The 18,543-nt window shown below is 38.9% G+C and overlaps 1 protein-coding gene across 2 annotated transcripts in view; it reads right to left on the bottom strand.

The window, feature by feature from the left end:
- RELN (reelin) overlaps positions 1–18,543 on the bottom strand; it is a 297,184-nt gene that overhangs the window by 154,522 nt on the left and 124,119 nt on the right. For both annotated transcript variants that reach the window (XM_064444494.1, XM_064444504.1), the window contains exons 5-7: positions 12,644–12,676; positions 11,373–11,451; positions 3,427–3,523 (exon numbers count right to left, since the gene is read on the bottom strand). In XM_064444494.1, coding sequence (XP_064300564.1) covers positions 3,427–3,523; positions 11,373–11,451; positions 12,644–12,676 — 209 coding nt within the window. The remainder of the gene's footprint in view (positions 1–3,426; positions 3,524–11,372; positions 11,452–12,643; positions 12,677–18,543) is intronic.

Here is an 18,543-nt window from a genome sequence, read left to right on the forward strand (position 1 = left end):
CTGACTGTTATTTAGGACTCCATTGACACAGATCGAATGTTATCTCTCAGTCACCTGTATTGGGTTTTCTGTCTTTAGAGACTATGAAAAGTATTCCCATCTCTTTGCAAATGCATATTCAGAATATATACGCATTTGCAAATGTATATTAACAAATTAACAAATTCCTAGGTGATAGCTCCCTCCACTCCCTTCCATGACCTAAGATCAGCTTTTGGGTAGCTGCATGCTCAATCAGCTCGGATAGCTGACTTCTGTTAAACTATTAGTCTTTTCCCTTTGCAAGTTAGTTTTAATCTGCATTCATTTGCTGGTGTAGTTCCCCACGCAGCCCACCAGTGCTCGTACAGATACCATCTTCCTGCCCCAGTGGGAGGGGACAGGCAATTGTGCAGAAGAGCAAAAGGGACCGGACTTCTTCCAGGCATGTTGAGTTATTAGTGAAATTATGCCTTTGAAAATAATAGGTGGAGACCTGCATGAGTTGGCATGAATTTTTGGTGTGTTTTGTTTCTTTCCTACATACATGTTACATATGGAGAGGAACTTCTTATAAATATTAAAGAATGGGATCTCCACTGAAATGCACTGAAGATTAGCTGATAATAAGACTACATGTGCTTTAGGAGGGTGCATGGGAATTTAGGAAATTTATCACAGCTATTAATGCTCTGTGAATTAAGACAGTTTCAGTGGGGCAGATTCCCAAGGCTTCATGATCATCTCAAACAGCAACTTTAAAGCTACCTGAAAATGTAGCAGTTTCTGTACAAAAGAGTTACTTAAAATACAGTTTTCCTCTCTTTGGAACATTCCTAAGAGGTAATTTTGCTCTTTAAACAACAACAGATCAGCTGCATTTGTATAACTCCTTTAAAAATACAGTCACACCCTTATTTAATTCCATTCTATCAGGATCAACTCAGTATTAAGTATCACATTTATCATGCCAAATAATGAAGTGCTTTCTGACTTGAGTTATGATATGTAGTCTATTAGTTTATATTTAATTAATTATGTTGTGTAAGTTCTAATTTGAAAATGAAACCTTTTATCAATATTCAGTGGCCCATATCACCAAGAAATTAAATGTTCAGTTACCACAGAAGGGGTATTCACGTAGACTTAAAATAAACTATGTTGTAAGTAATTTCAGTAATGCTTTAAAAAAAGTGTTAGACATGCTAAAAACTTTTTGCAAAGTTCTGCAAAGGACTACTAAGTTCAGATGCTGCAGAGAGGCTGGTACAGAGTCTTTAGTAGCTATTTTCCCTTGCTTGCAACATCTCTGACGCTATACATCTTTCCAGGAATTTGTCAGTTATAAATTCTCACCAGTAGACATAGACAGTTGGCATTAAAAAACCCTCTGCCTGCAGTAACAGGCAGCTGCTAGGAGTCGGGAGGAGAGAGGGAGGTCAAGGAAGCAAACCAGCAACTGTCACCGCTGTTGATGTAATACATTTTGCAAATTAAACTATCCTTGACAAAGTATTTCAAAGCAATACTGTGGCACTAGGAGTCAGGCACAGAAATAGAGATTTCAAAGGCCATTTCAAGCAGGGACAGAATAGGATTCAAATAGTAAAAGTGATAGAATAAAAATGCATAATGGTTGGAGAAAATAAAGAGGTTTTAAAATTTGTGACGAGACGATATGTTATGAAGTCACCTAAACATGACTACAAATCAGAAACCGGTGGGTTCTCAGAAAGCAGGGATTTAAATCTATATCCAAATTCAAAATTAAAGCTAACTCAGACCTCTGGCTTGGACACTAGCCTGTGCTCATCCAAAATGTTAAACCTTAGCACGTTCCTTCTTAAGATTTTTGATCTTTCTGCAACACTACCATAATATTTATAAACACTTTCATTATTAAGCTGCTAACTCTTTATAAGCATGATGATTTTTTTCAGCTGATTATTTAATCACACCACTTTGGCATTATGATCAATTTTTCCAAGTTCCTGATGCCATGGTAGTCATATTTTACCACATGGTAATATGACAAATACAATCCAACACTGCATTTTGAAGCCAATTTCTGATTACTAAGGATAGTCTAAATTACATATCAGCAGGGAGAAGGCAGCTCATTAATGACATTTCAAAACCCACATAGCTGGGACTCTGGGTTTGCTAAATGTCATAAATAGATTGTTTTTCAAGGAGTGTTACCTATGCTCAATACTGCAACCAAAAATGAGTTCAAAAAAGGGGAAGAATATCCCAGTGGTGTGACTTCATTTTTGCACAGGACATAAAACAATGCATCTCTCTCAAGGCAGTTAATGAAGCATGGTACGTTCGAATAGGATTCAAAGTAGCAGAGAGGCAATTTAGCATCCCTGTCAGGATTCTGAGGCTGGAGCTGGCTGTGAGGGAAATGACTGAAATTCTCCTTTATCTGTAAATCCTCTGAATAAGTTTTATTAGAGTTTATGACTTTCAGTCACCACACCACCAATATCTACACTGCATTTGTGGAATCCTGGTCTCAGTTAAGGATGTAAAATTAACCCTGTTAAAAGAATTGTCAGTGTCTAAAATGAAAAGAAGATGCCTGGCCAAAACCACTTCTGTTTTATGGCCCTCTTCCAATTATGCTCTTCGAATAGCTCTAATCAGCCTCTCCCTCCACTCAAAAGACTGTTGAAAACATGAAAATTGATTTTGAATTACACAGGCTTTGAGTTGGTCTTTTAGTTTTTTGGTTCTTTCCAAAATTCCCATTTTATGTATATCATTAAAGCTAGCTGCCCAGCGTCAGCATGTGGCCATTGGTTAAATATCTTTCCGTTCATTTTCCACACCCAGGTGATCCCAAGTTAATGCAAATTGCAGCATGTTGTTTCTTACAGCAATTTTATGGCCGAACTACTCCCCAGTGAAATTAATTCTGTCACCTTCATCATGACTCTGTTACGTACACTTTCCTGAGACTGGCAGGTGCTTGCTCCAGGCTGCATTTAAGTCTTTAAGATGCATTGTTCACAAGTCATGTTTACAACCAAATTAACATTTGTCAACAGCAAACAGAAAAAAGAGGACACAGCTAATAAAATAGAAGAAGAAAAATGAACCTTGTCTATTTTTTGTTGTCAGAAATAAAAAGAGAATGATGCCAGTTTGACAACACAGTTCTATTTCCTTGCCTTTCCAGTCTTTATAGATACTTTAAATAACTTGGATGCACACCGGATCATAAGACTCCCTTGCAAGCTATTGCAATAACCTTTGCTTAGCATCTATAGTTCAAAACATTGGGATGTTCCTGGGGTGCTCTTTGGCCCTATTGCCTTGCTCAACAGCCTCTCCACTGAACACTAAACTTTCAAAGCACACCGACGTCTCTGCAGCTGAGGCAGCCTTGATTCATAGCCTGCAGTCCCAGCCCCGGCAGATGCGCCAGCTTTCACTTACCAGTTCTCTGGGACCATATGGCTCACAGAAAGTGACGGCATTGCCATGCATTATCACACCGCACTGCTCTCCAACCTCGCAGCTACTGCATTCAGACCTACAGGAAGAACACACCATGTTCAAAGTGGAAAAGAAACCATTCATTTGAGACCTCATCGGGCTTGTAAACTGTAAAATAAGACCATTATATATTGGTACTTAGACAGATTGGACTGTTTTGTTATCATGGTGCTGAATGTAAAGAGCAACTGTACATATGATGCACTAGTGCTGCCTCTGGAAAAAGCCCCTTGCGAATAAGTACTTGCGCTCTGCACACTGCGCCCCTGCAAAAGGAGTGTCCCTGCTCATCGACTGCAAAACGTCACACCATGGGAAACCAAGCTGAACTCTTACATTTATTATTTACCCTAAAGTTACTCTTCTTCCAAAATCCTTACTGCACGTTTGAGATACCATATATTAACCCACCATCACGGAGTTCCCGTACAGAACAGCTCAGAATAGGACCAGCACCCCTCCAGTCCACAGAGTTATTTACACCAAAGGGCAGACTCAAGGCTGAAGACCCTACCCAAAACTGAGCACTAAGAGGCTCCTAAGCCCAGCTGCTGTAACATGGGTCTTGCTGTTGCTTTCTATCTGTATTTGTCATATCCCATGATCCTAGTAACGGAGTTGCCACTCTGTTCACCTTTTAGGGGAAAAAGTATGAAGAAAGTCTCAGAGAGCCTGGTAAGTGCTGCTGAGCCAACTAATAGCACCTGTCCAGATATTTCTTAATTTAATATAAAAGGCTTTGTGGGCACCTGACTGCGGAGCAGAGGGAAAGGTGCCTCTCCCTCACCTTCAAGGGTCACGGTATCGGCTCCTGGCATGAGCAGCAGATTTTTTAAAAAAAGTTTGGAGATGCTCCCAGCCCCTGACAAACTGCCTGTGATGGGGCTGACCAACATTGCCTTTGGGCATCCAAAGCTCAGCTTTAACATCAAACCTACAGGCAACCTTTTGCTCCTGGAGCAACTCTATTGTAAGCAAGGGTGAACTCACTCCAAACCTTAATTTTTTGTGATTTTTGTCTGTACTTTGATAACTAGTATTTTTAGAGTTTTAAGTGCAATGGACTTATATGTAAGGGGGGTTTAGGCTGTTTTGTCTTTGTCTTCTCTCACACAGAGTGCCGCAGATTTGGCAACCCTTTCTGAAGTATGATGCCACCAAAATACACATTCCCGTATACACAGCCCAGATCTAGTTTAGTAGCATGAAAAGGTTTGGTTTTCTTCTGTTTTTTTTTTTTTTCATTTTCCAACTAATTTCTGGATGGCAAATCTACAGGAAATCAGATGGAAAGGAAGAAATCCCAAGGAGATAGGGACTTGCTGTCAACATATATGACAGAGTTTTCAATGATTGTAGTTGTTCATAGATAATTGATACATGTTATCAATGTATAGTAGATTCCTATACGAATTTCCTTGGGTTTTTTTCATCTCTTTTCCTAATTTATGTTGCTTGTTTATCTTTTCATCAATAAGTGTTGTGTTAAAACTCTTCAAGTCTTCCTGTAAATGGCTTGGAGCAGGATTTTTCTATTCCTGAGTATCTGAAAACCATCAACCCACCATGGTCCTGGACAGGGCAAATGAAATCTCCAGCTGCATTGCAAGGAAGAGGCTGGGACAGCTTTTCCCTGCAGAGGCCATGCATCCAAAAGGTGTGAGCAAGGGAGGATGGGCTGCTGTGAAGCTAGGTAGTGATTAGAAATAACGTTTAAAATAATTCTTAAAGTACTGTTTAACTAAATGGAGCTACCACCTGGTCTGCTCGTGCAGCAGGCTGGGGCTCCTCACCACTCCCTTGGCTTCCCAGGGCAGCAAAGTGTGGGTAACTTTCAGCGGAATGTGTTAACTCTGGGCAGCGTACAACGCCCTGCACAATACCCTGCAGGTCTGTGAGTGCTAAGCTCAGCTGAGTGATAGATGTCAGGTTTTCAGATGCATAGATGTGGTGAATAATTGATTGTACTTGTTATTTTAGATCTTTTCAGTTGGTCCTGGGTGAATTCAGCACAGGACTGGCTTTCTTATGCCCAAGTCCATTAAAGAAGTCAAAGATGAATGCTTTGTTCCTACTTTCCAGATCTCTCACTCATTCTGAGATTTTATTAAAGGTCAGTTTCAGCTCCACTTCCTGAAACAAAGTCAGACATAAGAAATCCTAGAGTTTTTTTCCTGTATGAGCATGTCGATAGAGTAGTTCAGCAATTCACATCAATAGCATTTAGGATTTTGAATTTAAGCAGCAAAATTGAATCTTCTAATAAAATAATGTAGTTCCTATTGACTTCAGTGAGTTAATATTTACTTATAGAAGCCACAGTCAGTCAATAATTTTATTTCTCAATGTAAGGCAAGAAGAGAGCATGTGAGTAAACAAAATTGTACTTTAAGAGAAAGTAAAGAAACAGAGTTCATGAAGGACATATTTTGTTGCTATCTAAATTTTGCTTGTCCCCTAAACTCTGACAGCTGAAGAACAGAGGGACAAGAACTAGAAGAATACCTGGAATTGTGTAGGATTCTGGGTGTTTAAGAGCGTTATTTTCATTATCTTCCCCTACATTTTGGAGTTTTATAGTGGAGTATCTGCCTGAACCCCTGACACATGCAGGGAGAGACAGATATGGCAGGCCTGTAAATACTACATAAGGACCACTTAGTCCCTCGTGAAAGGTCAGGCTACATCATCCAAGGGATATTTTAATTTTGTAGTTCTCATAGTTCAATGAATACAAAGTGATTCAGCTGTTCGTCTATTATAATTCTGTAATGTGGTCTATGAAATACTGTCTGGAAATCCAGAAACACTGTCCTAATACAGCTGTTTCATCATCACTCCTCCTTTGTAGGATGACTCCTCTCATAAGAAATTGGATGGCTGTTGGTAATCCTGATTCAAACCTTTGTAGTCTCTTTGAAATGCATTACCTCTGACAATAAATTGCTCACTAGCTTGGCAGGAACGCATGAAGAGTAAGATAATTGATCTGCTGTTTCTCAGATCATCAACATAGTATTACATGTTTAGAAATGATCCAATTTGTTCCGTTCCTGGTGCAGGCAGGAAGGTTAATTTCTTTTCTATTTATACAAACACAAGACAGTATTAATTGCCCTGGCTGCATGCAGCCTTTTACATTATCTTTCTCACCTGCCTGGTCTAAAATCTTTGCACATTAAAATCACTTCAGTTTTCTCTTCACAGCTGGTACTCACTGCCACTGTTGATGTGTGTCATATTCATCTAGATGTCGTCTCTGCAGACCTGCCATCGTTCTCATCTCTGGCTTAGAGATTCCCACCTCTCTCTGCTATTGTTCTTCACTTTGCTGAAGGGGAAACATCTGCTGTTTCCTCATCACTATTTGTCATCTCATTTCCCTCTACTATACCTGAGTTTGTGGACATTATATTGACTGATGTCTTTTGTGATGTCTGGACTACAAAGAAGAGAAACACCTCAAGCTGCCAAGAGATTTTTAAACATAAATCTTTCTGAAGTTTAATCCCACAGTTTTAGTGCAATTTTGAAACCACTTTAGGACTTTTCTCTCCTGTCACAAAGCTTTCCTCCACCTCTTTGCCACTGGAAATATCACTGTACCTCTTCATTTCTCATATGCCATGAAGAAGTGATGGAACCTGTTTCTTATTGATTGATTTTATGTGCTCAGCTTTTCTTCATGTCATCTTTGAAGTGTATGACTTCCGTAAATGACTGCTGTTTGGACTGCTGATAGGCTTTGAGGTGAAACATGGCATCAAGTTGGGAAGAAGAGTTTAGCCAGCAACAAGCTTCTGTACAGAGTCTTTCTTTTTTAAATGTACTGAATCCCCTGTTTTCTACAGCTGTACTGTTAAAGTAAGTTTTTAATATAGAAACATACATTAATGCCAGCATCTCTTCTTCACTAATTTATGCATCTTCTTTTTCCCTCCTTTTTGTCTCAATGTTAAATCATTTATCATAGGATTAAACAAAATATTTTTTCTAGATTTGTTCTTATTTGACCTGGTTTAGTTCTTACACAGCACCTTTTTTATACTCTCCTCTGCAATTCTATGAGATTACATCCAAACAAGTTGGTCACAGATAAAGGTCCTCAATGACCTAGACAGTCTTCCAGACACCACCCATATTGGACCTCTTTCATCCAGCCGTTCCCTGGCCCTTCCCTGGCAAGGAGTACATGGTGCAGATTCCCCTTCCCTACAGAGGAAATCAATTACTTCCATAGTCCCTGAACTTTCTGAACATAATACTCCTGCCAGTTTTCAGCAAGTCTCATGGACCACCAATCGCTTGTGCCATTAGACTTGTAATTGAAAAATGCACTAAACAAAACGTTACTGTCTAATTAGTTCCGCAAGTCAGCTGTGAACCGCTTGGCTCGGCCATTGGTGCTACCTTTACCATGGAGTGGGAGACACTTACCTACCTTAATGACCACAGCTAATACATGTTAGACATAAAATACATTGGACATTTATGAATGTGTGAAGCATATTTATTTCACAAGCCAAAGAGATCTTTGTAAAGTTGGTGACAAATGAGACCCAAGAAATGAAGAAATCTTTGCTTAAGTAAGCAGGCTTGCACCTAAGAGGTGGGGACTTTGGAAATAGTCATATTCTGACATGGTTGCATGCTGGAAGAAAAGAATATAAAAATTAGTTGGACACACCACACAAGAAAATCAGCATGGTAGCTGAGTCCCAAGAAAATAAGAGAGCTGACACGTGCTCCCATTCCTGCATTCCCAGCGCAGAAATCCTCCCTGTTTCCTTCTCCATTTATGACCTCTCCTGCTGCCTCCTCCTTTCCTTGTCCTTTCCCACTTTAGCATTTTCTCCTGTTTCCTTTTGATCACCAAACTGTGATTTAGGTCAGAAACCCATTCCCAGACGCTGTGATTTTTCTGTTTACAAAAAACCCCAGCCCAACCTTCCCTCTCTCTTCCCTTGCAGCTCCAGAAACACTCGTAGCCACTCCTTCCCTGCTCCTGAGCCTCCAAAGAAACAGATGGTTGCTGGGTAGGATGTGTCTTTTAATGTATTTGAAAGAGCAGAAATCCATAAAAACCAGGCAGTTGCTCTCGAAATCATACAGTGCCCTTGTGCAAAATAGTTATTTGATGTGAGGCCTCTCCCAGCAATGGAGTGACACATGGGCTCTGCTGAGACTCATAACATTAGACACACACAGAAGCTATAAAATGCTTTGCTTGTGCACTTGGACTGTACGTCTCTGCCAGAGCTGCACATGCCAGAAAGGGGATCAGGAGGCGTGGGACAATGCTAATCACATCCAAGCCAGAGTTATATAGGATTTGGGAAGAAAAGATCATAGAAAAATGCAAACACTCCACTTTTCATCTTTATAGAAATAATGATTTCAGAAATTATTTAGAGTGGCTTAGTCTAACTGGCCCCTGGTGACACAGCACTGCTGGAGTATCGGTGCACACAAGGCAGCTGCTACCGCACACTCTGAGCACAGCAGACCAGCGACTGAGCAGGGCTGGAAATACTGCTCTATCAGTTACCACAATTGTTTGTGGTAAAGATGGGATTTTAGCAGCTGCCAGGGGAAAAAATGCAATTTTAGGGTGGATGGCGTAAACTGCTATTAATCCCTGATTTAACTCCCACTTGACAATCAAATGAGAATGAGCTTTCTGTCACTAAGTGTGTCTTCACTGGAGGCAGAGCTACTGTAGAAATACTTTATGCAGAAAAGCTCATGACACCTCATTATTGTGCTCCACTTTTATTTAGCATTGCTGAAGATGTCGGCTTTCTGCTGCTATTACAGGAAAATCTGGGTGCGGTCAGTTTTGGGACTTCCTCTCCCAATACACACCTCAGTGCACTGACCCACCAACCAAGGTGGGTCAAAGTTATTCCAGGGGGACCAAATCCAAATCTTGGGGACAAAAGGAGCAAGAGACTGGGGGCTCTTTTAGTCTGAAATTCCTCTTTGAGACTTCTATAAAGCAAGGATGAATTTAAAGATAACAGAGCAATGGATAAATAAATTACGGAGGCTCCCAGCAGACAGGCCCTCTGTGAGTTATGAGTCATCTGCAGAGAAATAATGCCTCCTCTCATTTCTTTCCACTCAAGTCCATTTAACACACTGCTGCTAAAGCTATCTACCTTGGCAGCTATTCTGTAACCCATTAAGAGTCCTTGATCTATTCATTCCCATAAAGAAAGAGGTTTTTTTAATATAACAGTATTCCAGGTCCTTAATGCATCCATCCAGAAAAACATTTAAAGAGATGATACAGAAGGAACAAAAGGAGGAAAAATAGTAGGCACATATTACAGTAAGTATGTGCAAAAGAAAAATATCCATAAAATTCCATAAACCATAATCTTTTTACATAAGATTGTGAAACTGTGAAAGACTTGCACAGATGGAAAACTGTGACAGGCCTTAATAAAAAGGAAAATTAAGTCAGATTTCACATAATGTGTGTATTCCTAACAAAAAAAAAATGCAGGTAACTGCTAAATGCTCATCAAGAATTTTTTTGAACAAGATAAACTAATGCAGTAAAACATTTCTGTCTTGTATGAATTAAATCAATAAAATCAGTTATATTTTTGAAATAGGATTGGAAGGAATAGAAAACTCAGTAACAAACATATATAAAAAAAAGGAGACTCCAACCTTCAAAACTTCATGTTAAGACTGATAGATGTGTTTATCTGGGTACAGTATGACCAGTAGAAATGTTCTGTACAGAACTGTACAGAACAGAATCAGTTTGTACAAGAGACCTATGACTTCCTCTTTTGTGATGTACATACATGTATCATATGAAATGGTAATCTATCATTGTGATCGTTGTGGTGGTAAAATTATTAATATTTAAGACTGAGAGGTCTGGCTAACGGCTATCTTTGCTAAAAGAACATTCTTTTTGCCTAAAAGCTAACAGTCTGTTGGAGTCTTCCAACTCCCCACTTCTGAGCTAAGATAACAGTGGGTGTGCCACTCCCATAGGCTCCACCAGCAGCCATCTCTCCATATTGTCCTCTTATTTACTGTTGGAGTCCTTGGAACTGTGGCAGCTGCTTCAGGAGTCCATCCCTCCCAAGGATGGGTACTTGGCTTTATTAACTTTGAAATTATTGTTTAACCTCCCCTCTTTCTTTGTTTTCTGAAACAGTGTATTGGTTGGACCTCCGCAATCACTTGGCAGAGAACGTAGGAGCAAAGGGGGAGATGCTGTCCAAGTGCTCTCTCACCATGGTCATAGTTAATAAATCTTCAGCCTGACCTATCCTAAATCGTACTTGCCTATTATGCATGTGGTGTCCTGAGCTTCTCCAACAGCATCAACCAGTTAAAGAATGATAACAACCTGTGCTTGCTGTTTCAGACATAAACTGTGATAATACGAACGACCCTACTCAGGGATCCTGTTGAACGAGAAAAAACTAGCAATTGGGAGTTGCTGTGCAAAGCTGGGAAGGAAAGGGTTTTCTTTCCTATACAATACAAAAGTTTTGAAAATTTGCCTTCTATAAAAAAAAGAAAAACTTCAACCATAAACATTTTCAGCAGCTGAAAATTAGATGGAAGTATTTAATTCTAGTTTTATTCTGACTTTCTATTTTTTGATGAATTCAAAATCTGAAATAAATGAGAATTTGTCATTCAATGGGATTAGAATTTCTCAATCACTCATTAATCAATTAATTAATAAATGAATATATTCAGGTCCTAATGGAGCAAAGACACACATAAGCTTACACCAATGTGAGCTGAAGTGTCTAGGAATTAATATAATACAAATGCTTAACTATAATAACCAAAATGTTTTAATTTGCTCAAATGTATATAAGGGAAAGCAGAAGTCTGAAACTCACCACATGGTAGGATTCAATTCTTGCTGATGGTAAGAGTCAAAGTCATCTCGTAGGATAATGCTGTCACTGTGCATTTCAGCTACAAAGAAAAGAAAGCATTATATGAAAAAAATCCAGTGTAATCATCCAGGGCTTTCTAAGTGTTGTCTCACCTAAAGCTAAAATAATGCATTGTAAAATGAGGAAATCAGCTTTTTAAAGTATTCTAGTTACAAAAGCAGGGTTTTCTCAGTTACGGCTTTTTTTGCTTACTCTGGATCATAGTACTACATAAAATTAAGCTATCTCCCAATCTGTTACCAAAATGTGATGGCTACGAAAAGATGCTCTCATCGAGTACATCCTAAATGTTTTAAGATATTTTGTTCCACCTTGTTCGTTGCTCTGAGTGTTCAGAAAAAAATCCCTCCAAATCCAGATTTTGGAAACACTGGCTCAAGGAGGGATGAGATGCCCTAGTGAGTGTACTAGTCAGGGGGTTCATTCGGATAACTCAAAAGCAAAAATCCATGAGCTCATTGGAACTTCTCTGCTGCTATCAGTGGAGCTGTTAGTAAAGGCCAGCTCATTTAAGGAATACAAACTGTGAGTTATGTTATACAAATGTTTCTAACCACTGGTCTGCAAGCTCTGGAATCCAACTTTCCACTAAGACTTGCTGTATCTTTCATGTACGAGGACCAAAAGAAACCCAAATCCCAAAACTTTGGCACCTGTGTTTGTATTAGACCTTCTCTACAGATACTTCCTTTAAATGAGTGCAGTGACTGCCACCTGCTATTCAAATTAGGCAAAGATGCCAGAATCTGTTCTGGACTAATCAACTTGCAACGCATGGGTTGGTGGGTGCAGGGCTGGGGCTTTGCTGCTTGCTCCGTGCCCAGCTTGGAGACCCTGCTCCTGGGTGTGTCTTAGAGGTGCACTGGGACAAAACCTTCCTCCCAGCAATTCAGCACTGGTGTGACGGTGCTGTCCTTCTCTGGGGGTTACAGGTCCTCGTGCAAACAGATGCTCTAATACATAGCTAGGAAGAAAAGCTCTGCAGCATGATATACCCACACTGCAAGGGCTCAAAGGTAATAAATAAACAGCAATAAAAATCACAATTGAAAAACAACTAATCAGAATTAGACATAATTTGATTCATTTTATATGAGTCTCATTTTTATTTGAATTCCCCAGAGCTAGTTTCATATGGCCTTATAGATTGTTTATATTATAATAAAGTTAGTGATTCTGAGTTTTAGTAATAAAAATGACAAATCACCTACCTAGGTGAGGATGTAAGGGAGCTTCTGTCGGGGCTGCGGAGAACAAAGACACACAATGCATGAATATCTTGATGATCAGGGCTTAACTGCAGCATTAAAAATCGATTCAGCATAAAACAAATTGTACAGTACATGTTCTCTTAGTTAACTATCCCTACAGATAATAGGAAAACTGTGATACACACTGAAAGTTATACAAATATAATAGGAAAGAAAAAAAAAATTCTTTAATTAAAATAAGCATCAATAATAAATGAAAGACAGAAATGGCTGTACAGCCAGGTAAGAAAGATTACTTCTAGCCTAAGATTATGAGATATTATGAGAAATTATTTGGATTAAGATTCAGTAATTCAGTGATTGACAGACAGTCGGAATTAGGCTGAACAAAAGAAATAGTCTAGGTGAGGCAAAAAAGCCACATTTTGACCATTTATACTGCACTGGACAACATTTTACTGGGTATATTGTTGGGAGAAAAAAAATCCTAATATTCCAAGGGCAACAAGTAACAGATTGACTCCACAAATCACTGAATCAAACACTTATTCTAAAGCATGTTTTTACATGCATTGCTGAATCAATTCCCCAGTAGGTCTTTGTCTTCCAAGAAACAGTAGAATATTGTAATGACAAAGCATGAGGGGCATGTGTGTGAAATGAAAAATCTTTATTAAATAGTCTTCTCCTAACACTTTGCAACAGGAGTCTCAGTGTAACATTACACAAATGAAAACAGAATGGATCTGAAAGGGCCCAGCTACATAAGAAATATGGGGAAGCCTAGCAGGAAGCTACACAGTACGCTAGATACTCCATGGTAGCTACCACATCCATAGCCTTGCCTGATCTTAAATCCAGAGTAAGTTACACTTTGTTCACAGAGGCAAAAGGAGTGCATTTAAGTAAGCTCCTGGGGAACAGCTACCTCTTCTTCCTCTCAGTACATTACCTGTGCAGCTATATTTCTAGCTGTATTTTTTACTTTAGTAAATAGAAGACCAAAAAAAGAGAATTTCTTAATCTAGGATTCTTTTGATGATTCTGTGTTTCTTGTTGGGCAGTGACCTAAATTGTATAAGTACTCCTGATTTCTTCAGCATATTTGCAAAAAATTGCTGAAGTACTGCAATTTCTGTCATAACATCTGACAAACGAAAAATAGATTAAAAATAAACATAAAAATGAATGCAGCAATCTGTCTAGAGCCCTCACACATAGTCATTTGAATAGAAAGTCCAACACAAATCTCAAGACTCTGGTTTTTCTCTTCCTGCTGTCTCCTTTAGCACTGGGTTTGCATGGAGGCATGACATTCTGTAATGAAACTGCAGTGTTTCATGGGGAAGTTGGTGATTAAAAAGACTGAGCAAGAAACAACTGAGGTATCTACAGACCAGAAAAGAATGGCAAGCAGTCTGGATTTAGCTTAGACAGGAACCTTTAATTTAACTGACTTACAATTCAGAAAACTATCAGCTTTTACTCCATCCAGTAACCTTATACATATATAGACAACACCGAAAACAACCACAGAACCACTGAAAACTTTACTGCAGCAAAGAGCAAAGGCACTCTCGAGAGTTTGATGCTAAATAGATATTTCAGACATGCAGAAATATTAAATGGGGTTTTTTTCTTTATGTAGCTAACTTGCTGCATTTTCATACAAGAAACTTACCAATGCCATCTTGTCTTCCCCAGAAGAAATGCCAATAATGACTTAAGCAATGGCCAAGGCCTCTCATCATGACAGTACCAAATCTGGAGTAATCCAACTCCAGTTGCACATTGAGCTTGGCACTGCCTCCAGGATAACGCTGGGCTGCACTGGTGGGTACTACACAGGGAAAGACTGCATTTGTCCCTTGCAGTCCCAGGCATTGTTTTTCTTTATGGAGGCTTGTATAAATTTCTCTAGAAGACTTTTACAGACTCCTTGCACAGAAGAAATGGATTAAGTTGTATTAACTGAATTGTTTCCCAGATCAAGCAATGCAGGTTGTTCTGGTTTTTGCCTGTAGGAGAAGTACATTATGGCATGGGATTTGAAATATTCCTGGTGTCAAAAGAGGTTAAGCTTAAAATAAGACATTTGTCTCTGTTGCTCTGCATTACCCCTTTTCGTTAGCTCCAGATCATCACTAAGGGATGACCCGCTGCAAGGACAGGTGTGGCTGAAAGCCACTTGTCTAGTGCTCATCTATGAGGACGATGGTCACGTCAGGCCACACCATGGGCAGACTCATTAGTTTGCCAAGCAAAGTTCATTAGGCCTTGAGAGTAACTCAGCTGAAAGAGACCTTCCTCTCCAACAAGAGCAGTTCAGGACTGAAATGAAAACAAAAGACAAGACTGTCGTTCCTCCCAGGTCACTTGGCATCGCTCTGTGGAAGAGGATTTCTGTGGAAGGCAGTCCAGCCCAGGATACACACAATCACTAATGATACTTTCTGAAGTTATTATGCAAAATTTAAGCATTCAGCCAAAAGGCACAGGTATAGCACAAACTTGGAGTCTTTAAATTTGCAAACTCCTTTGACTTCAACATTTTTTATATAACAGCTGTTTATTTGATTAAAGGAAATTGGGTTCCAAGAATTTTTCCTAAAACACCTCTTCAGTTGTATGCATGGTGTTGTGCAAAGCAAAGCTGCTTACCAATGGACTGAAATGAAGGAAATTGTGCAGATACCAGGGAGACCTTACTGCAGCCTTTCAGTACTTGAAGGGGACTTATAGTAAAGATGGAGACAAAAGTTTTAGTAGGACCTGTTTTGATAGGACAAGGGGTAATGGTTTTAAACTGAAAAAAGATTGATTCAGACTAGATATAAGGAAGAAATTTTTTACAATGAGAGTGGTGAAACACTGGGACAGGTTGCCCAGAGAGGTGGCAGATGCCCCAACCCTGGAAACATTCAAGGTCAGGTTGGACGGGGCTCTGAGCAACCTGATCTATTTGAAGATGTCCCTGCTCACAGCAGGGGGGTTGGACTAGGTGGCCTCTAAAGGTGCCTTCCAACCTAAACTATTCTATGATTCTGTGATTCTAAGATACATACTAGTGCTACACTGATCACTCATTTTAAAAATACTAAAGGTGGACTTAAGCAAACACTTAATTTTGGACAAAAGGTTGTTCTTATAAACAAAGACTTTATGTTGAGGAGGGGTTATGTTTCCCAAATCTCTATAGGATCTGAGAAGCCCAAGCATTTTTGCCTCAGGTATTCCTTAATCTAATTTTGTAATTCAAATTCCACAGCTGAATATGACAAAAGACTGTGAAGGTACCATTTAATAAGTGACAAGCCTAGACTTTAATCTTCTTATGTATAATCTCTGTATCACATTTTATATTTCATTGCAAAACAGCACTGTGTTGATCTTCAAGTATTGTGGTTAAGGTCCCCAGAATAATAGAAATAATAGAAATTTAGAACATCACATGAAAACAACTTCAGCAGTTTTGAAATATTTTCAGATGTACCTTTTTTATCAATTTACAGAACTACTTGTTTTAAAACAATATTGATTGTACTGTAGGCCATACAGTGTGGCTGAAGTCAAACGAAGCTTCCTTGCATAACATGGTAAAGTTAAAAAAAAGTTATGCTGCAGAGTAGCTATACAAGGGAAAGATATAAAACATTTACAATTAAAAAGAATTATACAAAACTTCAGACTAAGAGGGGAAAAAAAAGGCCATCTTCTTTCATATTTAAACTATGGTTCACTTTCTTAGATGTTCCTTAGGCACTGGTTGGGATGGTTTTAAATTTAAAATCAGTGTTTGTGTGGCTCCAAAATGCATTGTAGCTTGAATAAGAATGTAATTTATTTTTAAAGAAGTAAATTAAATGAATTTATTTTTTGATTTTTAACTAGCACCCTGGGTATATAAAGTCTTACAAGAGATAAATTGTACTAAGCAAAGAATGGAAATGGAGCTCAACAGAGTTCACCATCTAAGAGGCATGAGCAAATACAATACAAGAAAATGTAAGGAAATGTAGGATGCTTGCCTTGTAAGACAAGGCAATCCCTTTGGTAAGAAAAAGCACAGAATAAAGTACACAATACAGAGTAATTCAGAGAGAGAAAGGCCACAGTCAAACTGGAAGCGTGAGAAACTTGAGGAAAGTAATAGGGAATTCAGAAGTCAATGGGGTCATTGTGGGCCTCTGTGTCAATGGGATGAGGGAGAATGAAGGCATCTTTTGGAGTAAAAGGTTAAAATTTTCTGTGGATGAAGTAAGGCTACTGAAAGGTTAAACCAATAGAAAAATATGCCATTTTGATTAAACTGGAAGGGAGGGAAATACGAGAGAAGTGGGAAGGGAATGTCGTCTTCAGATAGAGGAGCCGGAATATGAGGAGGGAAACAAGATTTGGTGATGGTCCTGATGTCAGTGGGAAAATAAGAACCAAAATCATTAAGCATGGTAATAGTTAACTGTTAAGCAAAACTAGTCTCCATTCAGTTAAAAAGAGCTAGCATAATGCAAGCATAACACCCATATTCCATAGATCTGTGGAGTCAAGCCTGTGTACAGGGATAGGTAGGGAATACAGCATAAGAAAATATTCTTAAAATGCACTGGAAAATAAATAGACTAGTTTTTCTTTTTCTCAGAGCTCTGAACTTTTTTTTTAATATAAAGGAAAACTGAATTACAGAAACACAAATGCTCAAATGCTTCCAGACAAACACCTTGCTCAGAGTTCAACAGCCAGCATCCATTAGCTGTTGCTCATCAATTCATTGCAAATGAGATGTGGAGAGAGGTATATTCTATTTTGCAGATTATGAAAAAGTCTAATCTCCTTGTCATTAGCAGCCAGATGAAGATGAAAAAGAAAATTAATGCTTTTATTTAGACTCCTGCCAATACTTTCTTTATATGAGTAAACAAAATTGCTATTGAATGATAGAGGCTGAACATCCCCCTAGAGAGAGTCAGTGTGTTGCCCGAGGGCTGCATTATTCTCACTGACACATAAGCCAGGGAACAATACGTCAGCTCTGAACTCCAGTCTTCTGTTCTGTAAAATACTGCTCTGCTCAAGCCTGAGAGCCTCCAATCTGTTTTGCATTTTTTTCAGAGTGGTCTTAAATCCACATTTACAAGGTATAAAATATGCATAAAAGGTCTTCCACAAACATTTGGGCAGAAGCTATCAAATAAAAGAGAGACTGGGCCAATTCTGAGGAATTTTCGTACGGAGACATCTGTCAGACCATAGAGTGGTTTCTTAAGAAAGGAATCCAAATACTATAATTTGTGGCATTGAGTATGAGATGATATAAAATTCTGGGAACTATGCTGAAGGAATGATTTTGCACTATGAGGGAACAATATCCTTCATCTTTTCCGTCTCTTAGGTTTTACTGTTCAGAGATTCTTCTCTGGTCAGTCAGAACCAGATTACGTGCTCACAAATCTCCCAGTATGGTCCTTATTCCAAAGAACATTAGCACTGGTCCAAAGTTACAGAATGTACCAGGAACATGGTCTCTTTAACTCTTTAAAACTACTTGATGCAGTAAAGGCAGGCGGGGTTGTGAGACATGAGTGTCAGCTGCACCACGAGCTGTTCCTCCCAGCAGCATTACTGTTTTCATACAAAGCTAAACTCTTGAGTTCTACAGTGCAATGCAGCTGGGTCTGCCAGCTCCATTTCAAGTATGCTACTGTTTATTAATGTATGATTTTAGTTCTACTCAAGCCAGGAATAAACATGAATCAATCTGCACAATAATAAGTTTACCTTATTTTCCATTTATTTCGCTATTAAGTCAACAAGTTAAAGATATTGTTAATTAAAGATATTAATGGCAAGAATACCATCAGTCATTAACATCTTTATTTGTCCTTAAAAGTATCTATAAGACA

Source organism: Phalacrocorax carbo, chromosome 1 (assembly GCF_963921805.1).
Source record: "Phalacrocorax carbo chromosome 1, bPhaCar2.1, whole genome shotgun sequence".
In the NCBI taxonomy this organism is placed as follows: domain Eukaryota; kingdom Metazoa; phylum Chordata; class Aves; order Suliformes; family Phalacrocoracidae; genus Phalacrocorax; species Phalacrocorax carbo.